At 36.0% G+C, this 13,481-nt stretch overlaps 2 protein-coding genes across 3 annotated transcripts in view; one reads left to right on the top strand and one right to left on the bottom strand.

Moving 5' to 3' along the window:
- Positions 1-13,227, bottom strand: part of LOC135162909 (nuclear migration protein nudC) — a 43,245-nt gene extending 30,018 nt beyond the window's left edge. The window contains exons 1-5 of one of the 2 annotated variants that reach the window (XM_064121858.1): positions 13,128-13,227; positions 12,982-13,055; positions 12,628-12,705; positions 12,331-12,558; positions 11,396-11,587 (exon numbers count right to left, since the gene is read on the bottom strand). In XM_064121858.1, the coding sequence (XP_063977928.1) occupies positions 11,396-11,587; positions 12,331-12,558; positions 12,628-12,705; positions 12,982-13,053 (570 nt within the window). In that variant the 5' untranslated portion in view covers positions 13,054-13,055; positions 13,128-13,227. Of the gene's footprint in view, positions 1-11,395; positions 11,588-12,330; positions 12,559-12,627; positions 12,706-12,981; positions 13,065-13,127 lie in introns of both variants that reach the window. The other variant, XM_064121857.1, reaches the window with a different exon arrangement.
- On the top strand, positions 6,452-10,988 carry LOC135162911 (uncharacterized). Its single transcript, XM_064121860.1, has 4 exons — positions 6,452-6,967; positions 8,765-8,959; positions 9,556-9,820; positions 10,119-10,988. Exons 1-4 carry the CDS (start codon positions 6,902-6,904, stop codon positions 10,142-10,144), a joined length of 552 nt encoding a protein of 183 aa, XP_063977930.1. The 5' UTR covers positions 6,452-6,901; the 3' UTR covers positions 10,145-10,988.
- Positions 13,228-13,481: the final 254 nt, after the last annotated feature.

The following is a 13,481-nucleotide window of genomic DNA, read 5'->3' as shown; positions in this document are numbered from 1 at the left end:
AGTGAAATTTCAAGAACTTGAAATTTTCAACAACGACAGATTTACATAGAATTTCAATAGTATTTTTCATTACCCGAAGAGGAATGTTCAGTAAATATTACGAAACTCTTCGTTCATCGATTACGAAATCGACTGAGAACCTTTACGTGACAGTATCGTCATTTTTCGCAAACCATCCAGATCGAAATTACGGAACTTCCAAGAAATTTGCTAGAACTGCGCTTCCCTTTGGAATCATGGAAAAGATACATCATTTTTATTGAATGTTACGTTGAAGTTTCGGTATTCAGAAACGAGAATAAACATTAAAGAAAAATTACGGAATACAGAGAGATAAACTCTCTAAAAATGACGGGCCTGTTCCGTAATTTGCCAGTCAAAACAATATTTGGTAAAAATTTCTAAAAAGTTACGCGTTTTTTCAGTGAATTTTCAGGAAAAAATCCAAAAAGTTCCAGAAAAAGTATGAAACGCTCAGTAAAAAAAGTGCGTAACTGCTCCGTAATTTTTAAATAATTTTTTTCTTGGTAAAGATCCACTAAAGAGTACGAAATTTCTATTGAACTATTTTTCCCGGCGTAATAAATTAAATAATTCCTTAAATATTTAAGTAATTTTTCATTTTTGATTCTGCACTGAATAACCTCGCAAATATGGAGACTTTCGGTAATAACTTCTCTGAGTTTTCAATCTATTAAAAATTGGAATATGTGTTATACTTAATTTTCACAACATAAGTTTGACAATTCAAACGTTCATTGAAAATTCAGATGACATTCTGACTGAAGTTTCAAGGAATGTTTGTAAGTGTAATGAGTAAGCCTAGATATTACTGCAATACGTCTAGAAAATATTTTATCTTCAAATTAATGAAGATTTAAATGAGTTCATTAGAGGTGATGAAAGACACACTGAAAATATTAGATAAATGTTAAGTCCGGGTTTCAGAAAATCGATAGTCAGATATCGTTGTCTATACAGGATACGGGTGAAATCCCCGCCCCCATGAGTATTTTGCCGCCTACGTGACCTAGTGACGTCACCAGGACAATGCATATTGCAACAGACCACCTGGTTACCGTCACTTGTGAAAAGAAATTTCAAATATCAAGAAGTAATTGTAAAAATGTACTGTCACTTCAGCTAAAATTCCTCTCTTTTTTGCATTTGATGAGTATAAAAATAAATACGTCTCTAGAGTAGATGGACATTTGGTAAAAACAATTTCATCGCACGATAAAAATGAGCCGGTCGATCAAACTAATGACTAATTTTTGCAAAAATCTACGAAAACTTTTCCGAGCATAAATTCAAAATTTCCAATCTCTTTCGTTTCTGACAATTTATATTGAATATTGCTCTGTGTTTTTGAACTGGAACGTGAAATATTGCTCTCTTGAAGGGTCTCATGTCATGTGTTGCATCACATACTGATAACAATTTGTTGCCGAAACATCGAATGAGCCTAAGGTCCGGGTTAACTGGTTTACCATGTGCAATGGGACTGGAAGTAATCGATAGATTGAATAGATTGATTCAGGGTATTGTGTACGTCTCGCTTAAAATTAGAATACAACGAAAGTCATCTAACTCTATGTTGGGGAATGGGATTTTGTCGTCGCGGTGTGTTGCCTTGGAAAAAGTTAAGACCTCGCACGTGGTGCCCACGCCCCTCACTCGTTACACTTTATTCTTTAGGAAAAAGGAATGTTATCTCTCAATGATATGGGGAATTTTGCAAATGGAGTTGTGCGGCCTTAGTTTTTCAGGAAGGAAGTGAGTCCTTGGCAGGTGCAGAAACTCAATCAGAATACCTAATCAGTAGACAGATTAAGCGAATAAAATAATAATAAAAATTATCTGGAGCACGAGATCAAGACGTGAGTGTGTGAGTGCTTGGGAGCTGCGGGGATTTTTTAATGTCTTGAGTTGTAGTACTGAAAAATCATTGTTTGCGAAGGATCTTGGGGAATCCTTCACAGGAATGCTCGACAGATCTTCGCAAACTATCTCTGACGAATTAAAAATATTCACATATAATACCACAAGTGGTTCAAAATTATCGAATATTTCCCGATAGATTCGTTGCAAACAAATGAAGGAGTCAAGTTTTTCAGGCTAAAAAATCACGAGTGCGAAGCACGAGTGATTTTTCCTGAAAAACTTGACGACTTCATTTGTATGCAGGGAACCTAGAGGGAAATATTCTATAATTTTGAAGCTCGAGTGGTATTCAGGGGATTATTTTTCCTATCCAAATTTCGGCCAAGAGAATTGTGCCATGACATGAAAAGAGGTTTATTTGGTTAAGTGTCGTTTGTTTACCAAAATATTCAAAAAATTATCGCTGATATTCGAGGTAGGCTATACAAAATATCAACAAATGGTGCAATTCTATTGGCTGAAATTTGGGTGGGAAAAATAATCACATATAATACCACAAGTGCTTCAAAATTATCGAATATTTCCCGATAGATTCGTTGCAAACAAATGAAGGAGTCAAGTTTTTCAGGTTTGATGTTTCCTGAAAAACTTGACGACTTCGTTTGTATGCAGGGAACCTAGAGGGAAATACTCGATAATTTTGAAGCTCGAGTGGTATTCAGGAGATTATTTTTCCTATCCAAATTTCGGCAAAGAGAATTGTGCCATGAAATGAAAAGAGAAGTAAATTTAAATTGTTTATTTCTTTGATGTTACAAACGTTTCTACTTTTGTTTTACATCCTCTCCAGCCTCTCTTAAACTCTCTTCTCCCCCCCCCCGCCCCCTCTACCGCATTTGCCGAAAGGGAGGGAAAAACCTCACTCGAGGAAAACCTGCCCTGGCACAGTCGTCTTTTTGATAGGACTACCGCTCGACAGTAAAACTGTGAGATTAAAGCGCTATAAATTTTTTGACCGCCGGTGCCCGTGATCGAACCCGGGTCGTTGGCATGCGAGTCTAGCACTCTAACCGCACGGCCACTACCGTCGGTTTTTGAAATGAAAAGAGATTTATTTGGTTAAGTTAACGTTTGTTTTTTTATATATAGCCTACCCGCAGAATTATCAAAAAATTATCGCACATAATACCACAAGAGCTCCGAAATTATCGGATATTTCCCAAGAGTTTCCTTGCGTCGCCACGAGAGGGATAAGTTTTGCAGTTTAAAAATCCCGAGCGCGAGGGTTTTCTATGAAATCTATCCCGATCGGTGCTACGCAGGGAACCTGGAGGGAAATATCCGATTAATTTTGAAGGTTGAGGGGTAATAGCTGGATTATTTTTTTCATTCCAATTTCAAGCAATTAAATGTGTGGCTTTTCACGTCATATGGTATGGTTTTTCACTCATTGTTGTGGCTTCTCCAGCGTATATTTTCTATCTGCACAAAATGCAGAGAATTGTTTCCAAATTGTGGCTTTTGTCTTCACCGTACTATTAGGAACATTTTTTAAAATTTCTTGAACAATAATGTCCAAGGATTCTCCTCCAAATCTGCTCATGTCGGGGTAAAGTCTTTGAACTTGATTCGTTCTAATGCTAGTTTTGGGGTTTGAAACGCGTACGAATTGTTTATCGGATATTTTCATTGCTTAGCAACAAACAGGCAAACATTCGAAAAATATCCGAACTGAAACGGTTTCACTTGTACCACCTGACGGGAAATGCTACCATTTGATTGCTTGAAATTGCGATGAAAAAAATAAGCTTTGAAAGATTTGAGGATGACAATATTTTTCGATGAAAACGTTCGAAATTTGACTTTAGAAACTGCTCTTAACGAACTCGTTTCCGAACATATGTCCAAAGGGAAATCGTTCAGGGAGATCTTGCGCAAATCTTTTGATGATTCTCCTGAAGATTTTTGAAACATTTTTGACAGACAGGAATTTTTATACGTGAGAGGTTGTCGGTGATCGAGAAGAGATCCTATCAGGGGACAATTTCTTAAACCGGAACAATTATTTTTTAAGTCACTCAGTCTTGTTCAATAAAGGCTAACGGAATAATTAATTGATGTAACAAAATATGTCAGCACTTTTGAAGTACTGTTTGATTAAACTGTACGTTTTAATCGTTAATTCTCAGGGCTCCAAACATGAACCTTATTAGTCCATCAAATGAGGGTTCGAATCGATCATATATTCGTTGGCATTCCTTCAATATTTCAACGGATTTGTATCGTTATTTGAATGTATCGCCTATCGTTGATCTGAAAACTTATTGTAGGCGGTATCAATGGAATCGTATGCAATAAGCATTTTTAATTGAATAATGACCCATTTTCAACAGAATATGCATCCAATAAGCCATATTTCATTAAATTTACGATATTTCTCTTTTACTGTACTTTCGGAAGGTTGGATTGAAAATTTAGACCAAGCACAAGTTGGTGGGGAAACCCCTGAAGTCTTTGTTGAAGATACAGAGAGAAAAATGCTTGAAAAAGTACGTGTCTGTACCATAATCTGCCAGTGAAAACAGTATTCAGTCAAAATTAGGGAACAGTTACGCATTTTTTCACTGAGCATTCCATAATTTTTCAGGTCTGTTTTGATCTTGTGCTGAAAGTTCACCGAAAAAGTGCGTAACTATTCCGTCATTTTTACCCAATATTATTTTGACTGGCAGATTATGGAACAGGTACGTAATTTCTCAAGATTTTTTCTCTCCGTGCAGCGGAAATTAGGATCAGAAATGAGATTCAGTGATGAGGTCCACTAAAACAGTTCAGGACACTGATGGAACGATTCATTGATGCCAAACGGAATTTGTCAACTATTAACTAATGGCAGAATCGAATATGAACAAATAAATATTCTTTAATGATTAATGAATGGTTCCCGTGGATCATGAATGACAAAGTGAAACCACGTTTATCAAATATAGATTTGTCAACTATTAACGTTGACGTTTGATGCTACCAAATGGATCCTAAACTTTTTTTTATTTATTAATGTTTTAGAAACCCGTCCAGGGTTTATTAGTTTGCAATAATTACAAATTGGTTACATGATTTTTGACATTTTTTGTACTTTGGTTATTAACTTTTTAATTCACAGTCTTTCAGAAATTTATCAATATCTTTAATAAGAATCAATTTCAATAATTGCAATAAAAATCAAACCGAACTGGGAGTTGGACCCTAAGCAATAACGAAAATCCATTCGTATGTTATAAACATTCCGTTCTATGAGTGCAGTAATCAGTCATTTTTCTGAAAATACAAATTTGCACCGAATTTTAGAGGCACACTTACGCGAAATGTTAATTATTTTCTCGTTTTGCGCGTATCAATTAAAGTTATTGTCCAGTCACATTTTAACGGCGCCTGAGTTATTTATCATCAGGATTTTCTTAAGAACAATTGTAAAAGTAAGTAATTACGGGAATATTTGATGTGTTACAACGTGGTTGTAATATGAGAGGTATCTGTGTGACGTTTTTGGGATCCCTTATAGGTCGAATGAGTGTGTAATCGGTGACCATGTCACCGGATGAATCGCCGCGGTGGAATTGCTCATGAATGAAATAACTGATGTGGTAAATCTGACATAACAACCAAATATGTTTCTGCGTTTTTTCGGTTCTAAGAGATCGAGACCATTTTACGCAGCGGCACGGTAATTTTTGTTTATTCCAAGACAAAATTGCATTTGTATTCTGCACATAGGCCCTCACTGATAGTATAGATTACCTATCCAAACGAATGGATTTTCATTGTACCCAGAGGAAAAATTGAGTGAATCAAAAAAATATTTGTTTGGATAGTGTCAAAGAAATAGTTTTAAAAAAAGAATAAATCGGTTTTTTATTTAAATGGCATTTGCCGTATTTCAATACAATAAATTTCGTGAAATGGATAATAATAAATTGAAATTAATGAACTTGTTTTGACTCGGGAAAATATTATTTTCTGTGATTTGTACTCGTGATTTTTTTCAGTGTAAATTCGGGTTTATTAGGTCTGATCGAATGTTCATTCGTTAATTAACAAAAGTAAATTTGATAAACCTTGTTTGACTTGACATTCGCCAGTCAACTGAGCCATTGATTAACTATATTAACGAATACTCGATCGATTGATTAACTAATATAACGAATTTCATTCAGAATAAATAAATTGTTCCATGAGGGTTCGAATGAATCAAATTAATTTTCAATTCTTAAATCAATCTATTAAGTCCTCAGTGAAAAATCTTGAGGCTGCAAATTTTCAGGATCTGGAATTTAGAAAAAAAAAATTGCCTCATTCGGTTGTCCTTGCAATAGACCTGAGGATCGTTAACACTAAAGATCCGGTGAGAGAGGCCGCTGCAGGTAGAGGAGTCAGCCACAATCCGCTTGTTTCATACCTCAAGTTTGTAAAACTCACAACTGCGTCTGTATTGAGCATTACAAAAACAAGGTGGGAGATGCGAAGGTATATAAAACCGATCTTAGCCACTGTAAGAGCCAGTCCAAAGGCCATATGCGGGCGGCTCTAGTCGCGAGTGCGAGGGAGATACTATTTAACTGACGAGAAGCCCAACCGGTGCTGCAGGGTGATTCTGTGCACGATTTTCCATCAGTATAATTTGTTAATAACTTAAACGTGATGTTTGATAAATTTTTGGTCGGATAGTCAGAGCACAGAGCACAATACTGTTGCTACCATTGAGGGGTAAACAGGCGGGATATTTGAAAAAAATTGGTCAGATTCGTCGAAATTATTCATTTGTCGAATGAATTTGACAAATTAATTCATCAATTAATTGATGATAAGTGGGACTTTTTGGATAAAATTTTTATGGTGAACTATGTTGTTCAATTTATGATAAGAAATAGGCGAATTTTCTCGATTTAAAAAGTGAAAAATTTAAGGAAATTTTGCAATTTCTCGGTTGAATTTTGTATTTTGAAGTGGAGCACCTGAAATGTCTGGAATTCGTATCCGCGTAGAGGAAGCATCCTGCAACAAACGCTGGCCAACTGATGCTAATGTAAGTGATGAATTGAGTAGGTTTTATTGGAGATGATTCAGACAAAATTTATTGGAAATTGGGTTCAATTTTCCTGGCTTCCGGATGGAAATTATAAATTTTCATCTGGTTTTTCGGCTTTAGGGTTCGTGGAAAGATGTCCTCAGAGCGAAATTTCTGAGACATTTTTTTATCGTTAGCACGAAAAAAAGGCGCAAAATCCTGTAAAAAATGTGAAGAAATGTTATTGAAAACTCTGAGAAATTATTCTCAACTATTGAATTTTTTCACAATCAAGAGTTTCTTAATTTTTTTTCAATATTCGTAATAGAATTTTCAGCGACAATATCTCTCCGTGTCCCTGAATTGGATATATTTTATAAGAAAATCACGGGTACAATTTTTTTTCAAGCGTATGGTGCAGTTGAACGTAATATCTCCCATTTCCGAGGGGAGAAATAGTTCAATTCCCGGATAATAATTTCGCATCCCCGACGATTAAATCATAAAGAATCAAAATGAGAAATTAAAAATAAAGATCAGATTATTAGATTTAAATAGTTAAGAACAGAATACGAGGGCTTTCTGATGTGATAAAACATAATTGTTTAACCGTTCAGAAATTATTGCGCATATATTCTCATTATTCTTTTTTTTTAAAAGAATTTTTGGTAAATCGTGGATGCATGGACACAAAGAAATTATACCGTCTCTAGGTTTTCTCATTATTCAATAACTCACAAATTTGTACAGCCGCACGTCTATTTTTCTTAATTTTTGGAACAAGTTTTTCTAAGATTTTGGAATGTAGGAGAATTTTCCCACCGTGATGAAGCTTCATGAACCATTCAGTAATAATGAAATAAAAACGATATATTTTTTCACGTCACTTTTACCAACGGTTCCTCAGAAATTAAAACAAAAACACAAGAAGTGAGAAGATATCAGCAATAACTCCTTAAATCATTACAGTTGAAACTCTCAGTAAAAAAACTTGAATTTTTCACCACAGATTAACAGAGAGAAAAACTCAATTTAAATTACCGGGGGAATTTTAGTTACGACGCGCATAATTAGCCGTTTACTGCCCAGAGTACGATATAAAAATTTAATATCACTCTGCGAGGAATTCCTTCCACGTGGCGCACTTATCAATAGAATAACTATAGTGGCCTTCTTCTGTGGCCGGCGTTGATCTGTGATATTCAATTATCAATAAATTTATCAATAAATTTTGAACAATCAAACTCTGCGCATAGTTCAACAGTCGTCTTCCAGAGAGGTCACGTGACCAAATTCATTATTCCAATCACACTAAAAATATTTTTTTTATTTTTATGAAAATCAAATTCCGACAAAGAGTGATGATATCCATATTTTATTAATTGGGTTTCACAAAAATTAACAGGTTATTTTGACTGTAATAAGCAAAATCAATTTGGTCCCATGATCTCCCCGGAAGACGGCCCTTAAGGCCCTTGAGGATTTTGAATTGGGTACTCGGAACGTTTTGAAAACCTCGCAGTCGAAAATAGCCAGACGGTGCAGTGCTCACAGCACGCGACTAGATAAATTCACGTGGAGAGGTGCAGTGGCTCCGAGGGTTAACTACTTTGCAAAAAAAATATAATTATACAGTGGATAGTATAGTGTGATTCGATGCAAATTTTTTGAACGAGGGTACGACTCCCCTCGTCCATGTCCTGATGTTGAAGACAGACCGCCAAGTGACATTCATACCTCGTTCCTTTGCGCAATCGAAGACATGATTATACGCTGGATTAACCTCATATTTTCTTTTCTCTCATACTCTCGCAGATCGACACAGCATACGGTGCAACAATGATTACAGTTGGTGAGCCCAAAGGTTCCTGGCATATACCGAGACCATCACTCGTTGGACGAAGTGAAAAAGACAGTGACAATTGTAGCAGTTGGATGCACCATCATTTACAGCCAAATTCACCGTCCAGGAGTTCGACATCGTCACAGGGATCGACGGCAAGCACACATGTACATGTTAATTAATAACAGTAGTTAAAATTATGGGTAATTTGAAGAGTTGAAAGCTTCGCAGGACGGAGCTAAACATTTCGAAGAAATTACGGAAGTAACAGTTCCCTCAATGATTCCGGAATCGAGTGGAAAATCGATGATTGATTAAGATAAATTAATGAACTTTCAGGAAAAACTCCGTGAGAGTTCCATAAAATTTCCTAGTCGCATTTTACTCCGAAATTACGGAACAGATACGTAATTTTTATTGGATATTTCTCTCCGTGTGAGAGAAAAAATGTAGTAAAACGGATAGATTATTATTTTTTTGGAATAGTCCATTGACGTTACGAAATGTCAGCACTTCTAGAGGACTACGTGATTAAACAGTATCCAAAGATAAATCAGTCATCTATTGATAATTATTAAATATTGGTTATTGTTCAAATCCTTCTGGCACCAGATGCATTATATCTCTGAGAGTCTATTTCATGTGGAAAACTTCCTCGCAAAAAAAAAGTTTAAACCGATTGATCCCTTCGCCATTGATATACGTTCTCATGAAATATTTTTAAGTCAAATATTTTTCATGTTATCATTCATTAAATTTCTAGAGTGCTGCATCGGGTACCTTGCTGTTGACAGCGGCAAATTTGGCAACACTAACAGCAATGCACCCCCCTCCTATAACGTCCCCAAAAACATTGGATAGCGTATCAGTGGCCAGTAGCACTCATTTCACTGTTGTCAATGGATTAGGAAGACCTACAGCAGTTTGTAAAAAGTCATGGTGCGCCAGACATCAGCTTACGGTGCTTGTATGCACCATGAGCTTCTTGTTCATGGTAGGACTTTTTGCTGGTGTCCTTTGGATGGAAAGTAAGTAGAGCTCATGTTTCAGATCTTGCAATGATTTTCATAACCAGATTGGTTGGTTTTTTTAAATCATTGAAAAATCTTACTCTATATTTTCTCCTGTAACTATTGGTGGGAGACAACCTTATGAAATGGAAAAATGTCAATTGATCTGCTCATGATGAAAAATATTAGCAATTGAATATTGATAATCATCTTCATGATGAACATTGGAGAGAATTCATATTCGGTTGCAAATATAATATTGATTATTCATTTCTCTGTTTATGAAATTTTTAATCTGTATCAATTTGTCTTTCAGTGAGAGCTCGTGATAAGTACAACTAACTACTCATCACGAAGGATATCTTTTATGGAGTCTCTACTTCGATGAAATCCGTTAAAGAAAACGTACTTCTTCGAGCAGGATAATATTCTAAACATTAGAAAATATTGAACAAAAATTGATTTTGAGTCGAATTTTTGCATATCGTACATAAATTGTATTACGCTTGTATCAAATGCGTGGTACGTGACAGTCCAGTAATTACATTATTCGTAATACTTATGACGTAAGTATGCCAACGAAATGGCCGAAGATTAAATACGTGTGACAATTCACAATTAGCGAATAATTAGAACTGTTGATTGCATGAGTACTTATACAAATGTGTTGTCATATAATTGTACAATCATGAAGAAACGAGTTTTCGCTTACTGATATCAAGGGTGATGGATCGATTCGGAAGAATTGAAGCCGACGAGAGGGCCAGCTCAATTTTGTAACAATTGTGTCCCATTTTCGAATAATTTCTTCAATCCTGAAAACTATTATGCAAAATATTCGAAGAAAATGATTGAAAGCCTAATGATATAACAAATTTATCAACTAAGTAGTCACCAATTGCGATGCGGAAAGGGTGAAACAGGAATAAATGAAAGGGTAAAATAGAATATTTCGTCATAAACTCGAAAACGGAATCGATGAAAAGTGTTGGAATCGTACGAATCCTATGTTTTTTTGATCGAGTGATGAACATATTTTTTAATATGAAGCACGTGAAATGGTTCACGGGAAGGACTAGTGATAGCTGATTGTTTATTCGAACGAGCGAAGAAGAGTAAAATTATGCTCTTCCTGTCTGTGATATTAATTATGTATTAGATGGTTTCGCCACTTAGTAAAGTATTTAAAAATTGCAAAATTGTTGAGTTAATTTATTGATCCGATTTTTTCTATCTTTAAATGGCGAATCAACAATGAACATACGTCAGATTTTCATATGTAATAGATCAAGAAACTTGACGAATATGCTCTAGTGTTTGGAGACCAAGGAGAGAATTTATGGTGAATAGCCGTGCACAGAGTGGATCTTGGACAAAATCATTTCTAAGATGGAAGGAAAACATAGAATACCTATTTTGCTATAAATATTCTGAATTACAACGACGGATCCGCAATATTATTTGTAAATTCTCTCCTGACTAACCGTTCTCCAATAATCGATATGACAACGATTTATCCAATTTTGTCAGATCATTGCAGTACCAGAGCTGAAGATATTTCCCTACATTTATTAGATAAAGTTATGTACTTACCTCGACCTCTTGCAGAGTTTGTGTCCATCTGTAGTCAGGGAGATCTGCACCATTTCCAGTGTTGGGTTTCAGCTTCCCTTTGTCTGCTTCATCCTCTTCCTCATCAACTGCTTCCATTTTATCGGGAGTCTCGGGCAGGCTTGTAGAACTTGTGCTCGGTCCTGAGAGCGAGGGTTCGATAATTGGGGCATGCTGAAAACACAATATGTGTCTGTAATATTATATCCAATTAGACTAAACATGAAATATTACTTTCGTAAATATTTCCAAATAAATTCAAGTATTTGGTTTCAATTATGAACTTCAGCTTATTTGCACCGGAGTGGAACCGAAAATTCCTACATAATCAGTATTATCTAAATTAAATAACAGGAAGTAATGATATTTTTTAAAATATTTACTTCTTATAGACAAATAACAGGATTTATTTCCCAAACGGTGGATTATCTTCTACGAAGTGTCAAATAATTCCTTGTTTTTCTTTCGTCTAATGATCAAAAATTCAGAAGCTAGTCAGTGATTCCAAAGAAACAGTTGATTTTCGTATGCGACACTGTGTCAAGTTCCGATTTTTCAACTTTTTTCCTGAATAGCAGAAAGGATCATTAAAGAGGAATTTTGTGGAGTTTTTGATAATCTTTTGTGGAGTCTTTGAAAATAGATAATCCAGCTAACTCTACGAAGTATATAACCCTGTAGAAATCGATTTGCATATCAAACGTATCACGCACGTTCGTTCCGCTTCGCACCCCAAAAGTGGAAGGGAGTACATTCTACAAAAATTTAGGCTTTTTCATTGACTAGAATCGAGTACTACATGTTACCTAGTATTGTAATTCCTAATATTACACACAACAATCAATAAACAATTTTAGTATCCACGGTTCTATGGATACAACCAAATTATAATCAATATAAATGAATTATGTACTCACCTTATTATCTATCTCCTTCTGAAGCTTCTCAGCCTGTTCATCGGTCAATTCCACGATTTTATCATCTCCAATGTCCACTTCATTCACGAGAAGAGCTGCAGCTTCTTCCTGTTTCTTTTTTTCAATGCGTTCTTTATGTTTCTTCTCCTTTTGCAGTCTTTGTATCTTCTCGTCTTCATACTTCTGCATAGCCGTAGACTGGTATTTTTCGAATTTACTTTTAACTAACTGAAAAAATCATATTGAGTCAAATCTTAATGATCGATAAAATGATAAAGTTACATTCCCTATCCTTACCTTTTCCGCTGCTCCAGATCCTCCACCGGTGTAAAAGTCCGTCTTCCTCGCCAAGAAACTGAATATTGTATCCAAGAGCTAAAAGAAAACGTATATCACCAAATCAATAATGCGTACAATAACCTCTCCGGCACACAACATCCTCCGAGAAATCAGAGGTCAGGGCAAGGAATAATTTACTACGAATCCCTGACCCTCGTATCGCCAAACGAGATATGGTGAAATATTCCTTCTCGCTTTCCAATATTTCTTGCCAAAGAATATTGTATTTTAGAGTTTCTAATCTAGTGCGTCAATTTTGATCGATTATCATGGAATTGGGAGGTTAGGGTGAACCTATTGCGAAGTACTCACGTCCTGGACACCTCCCTCATGCTGCTGGGCCATGGCCAACAGCATTCCATCAAACTGCTCCTCTTTGGACATTTCTACAAATGCTTTCGATACAATTATACGATAATAGATGTTGGATGAATTGTGGATACTGTTCCTGTACGTACTTTGTATTCGTTGTTTCGACCGTCGACTGTCTCCTTGACGTTCAAGGCATGGATTGAGGGGTGATTTCCAATGCACGACAGTAGGTATTGAGGGGCGGAAGGGGGGGCTCCGTTCGTACTTGTTCAACTGTACAGAGAATTTTCAAACGGTGAGAGCACCACTGTGCAGGGATTCAACTGTCGAGAGAAAAAACTATCAATCTCTACCTTGTCGACGCTGTTTAACCCACCCTGCGCCGCCTGTACAGATGTGTTTTTTAGTTTCGACAGTTGAATCCCTGCACAGTGGTGCTCTCACGGTTTGAAAATTCTCTGTACAGTTGATCATTTGTACAGTTGAACAAGTACGAACGG

This window comes from Diachasmimorpha longicaudata, chromosome 5, assembly GCF_034640455.1.
Source record: "Diachasmimorpha longicaudata isolate KC_UGA_2023 chromosome 5, iyDiaLong2, whole genome shotgun sequence".
NCBI classification, from domain to species: Eukaryota; Metazoa; Arthropoda; class Insecta; order Hymenoptera; family Braconidae; genus Diachasmimorpha; species Diachasmimorpha longicaudata.
Note: the sequence above shows the minus strand (reverse complement) of the source record. Positions and strands in the feature narration are given on the sequence as shown.

Coding starts and splice junctions, on each gene's coding strand:
- LOC135162911 (XM_064121860.1), top strand. CDS start 6,902: ATGTCTGGAATTCGTATCCGCGTAGAGGAAGCATCCTGCAACAAACGC. Junction 8,960..9,555: donor GATCGACGGCAAGCACACAT/GTACATGTTAAT, acceptor TTAAATTTCTAG/AGTGCTGCATCGGGTACCTT. Junction 9,821..10,118: donor TGGTGTCCTTTGGATGGAAA/GTAAGTAGAGCT, acceptor TTTGTCTTTCAG/TGAGAGCTCGTGATAAGTAC.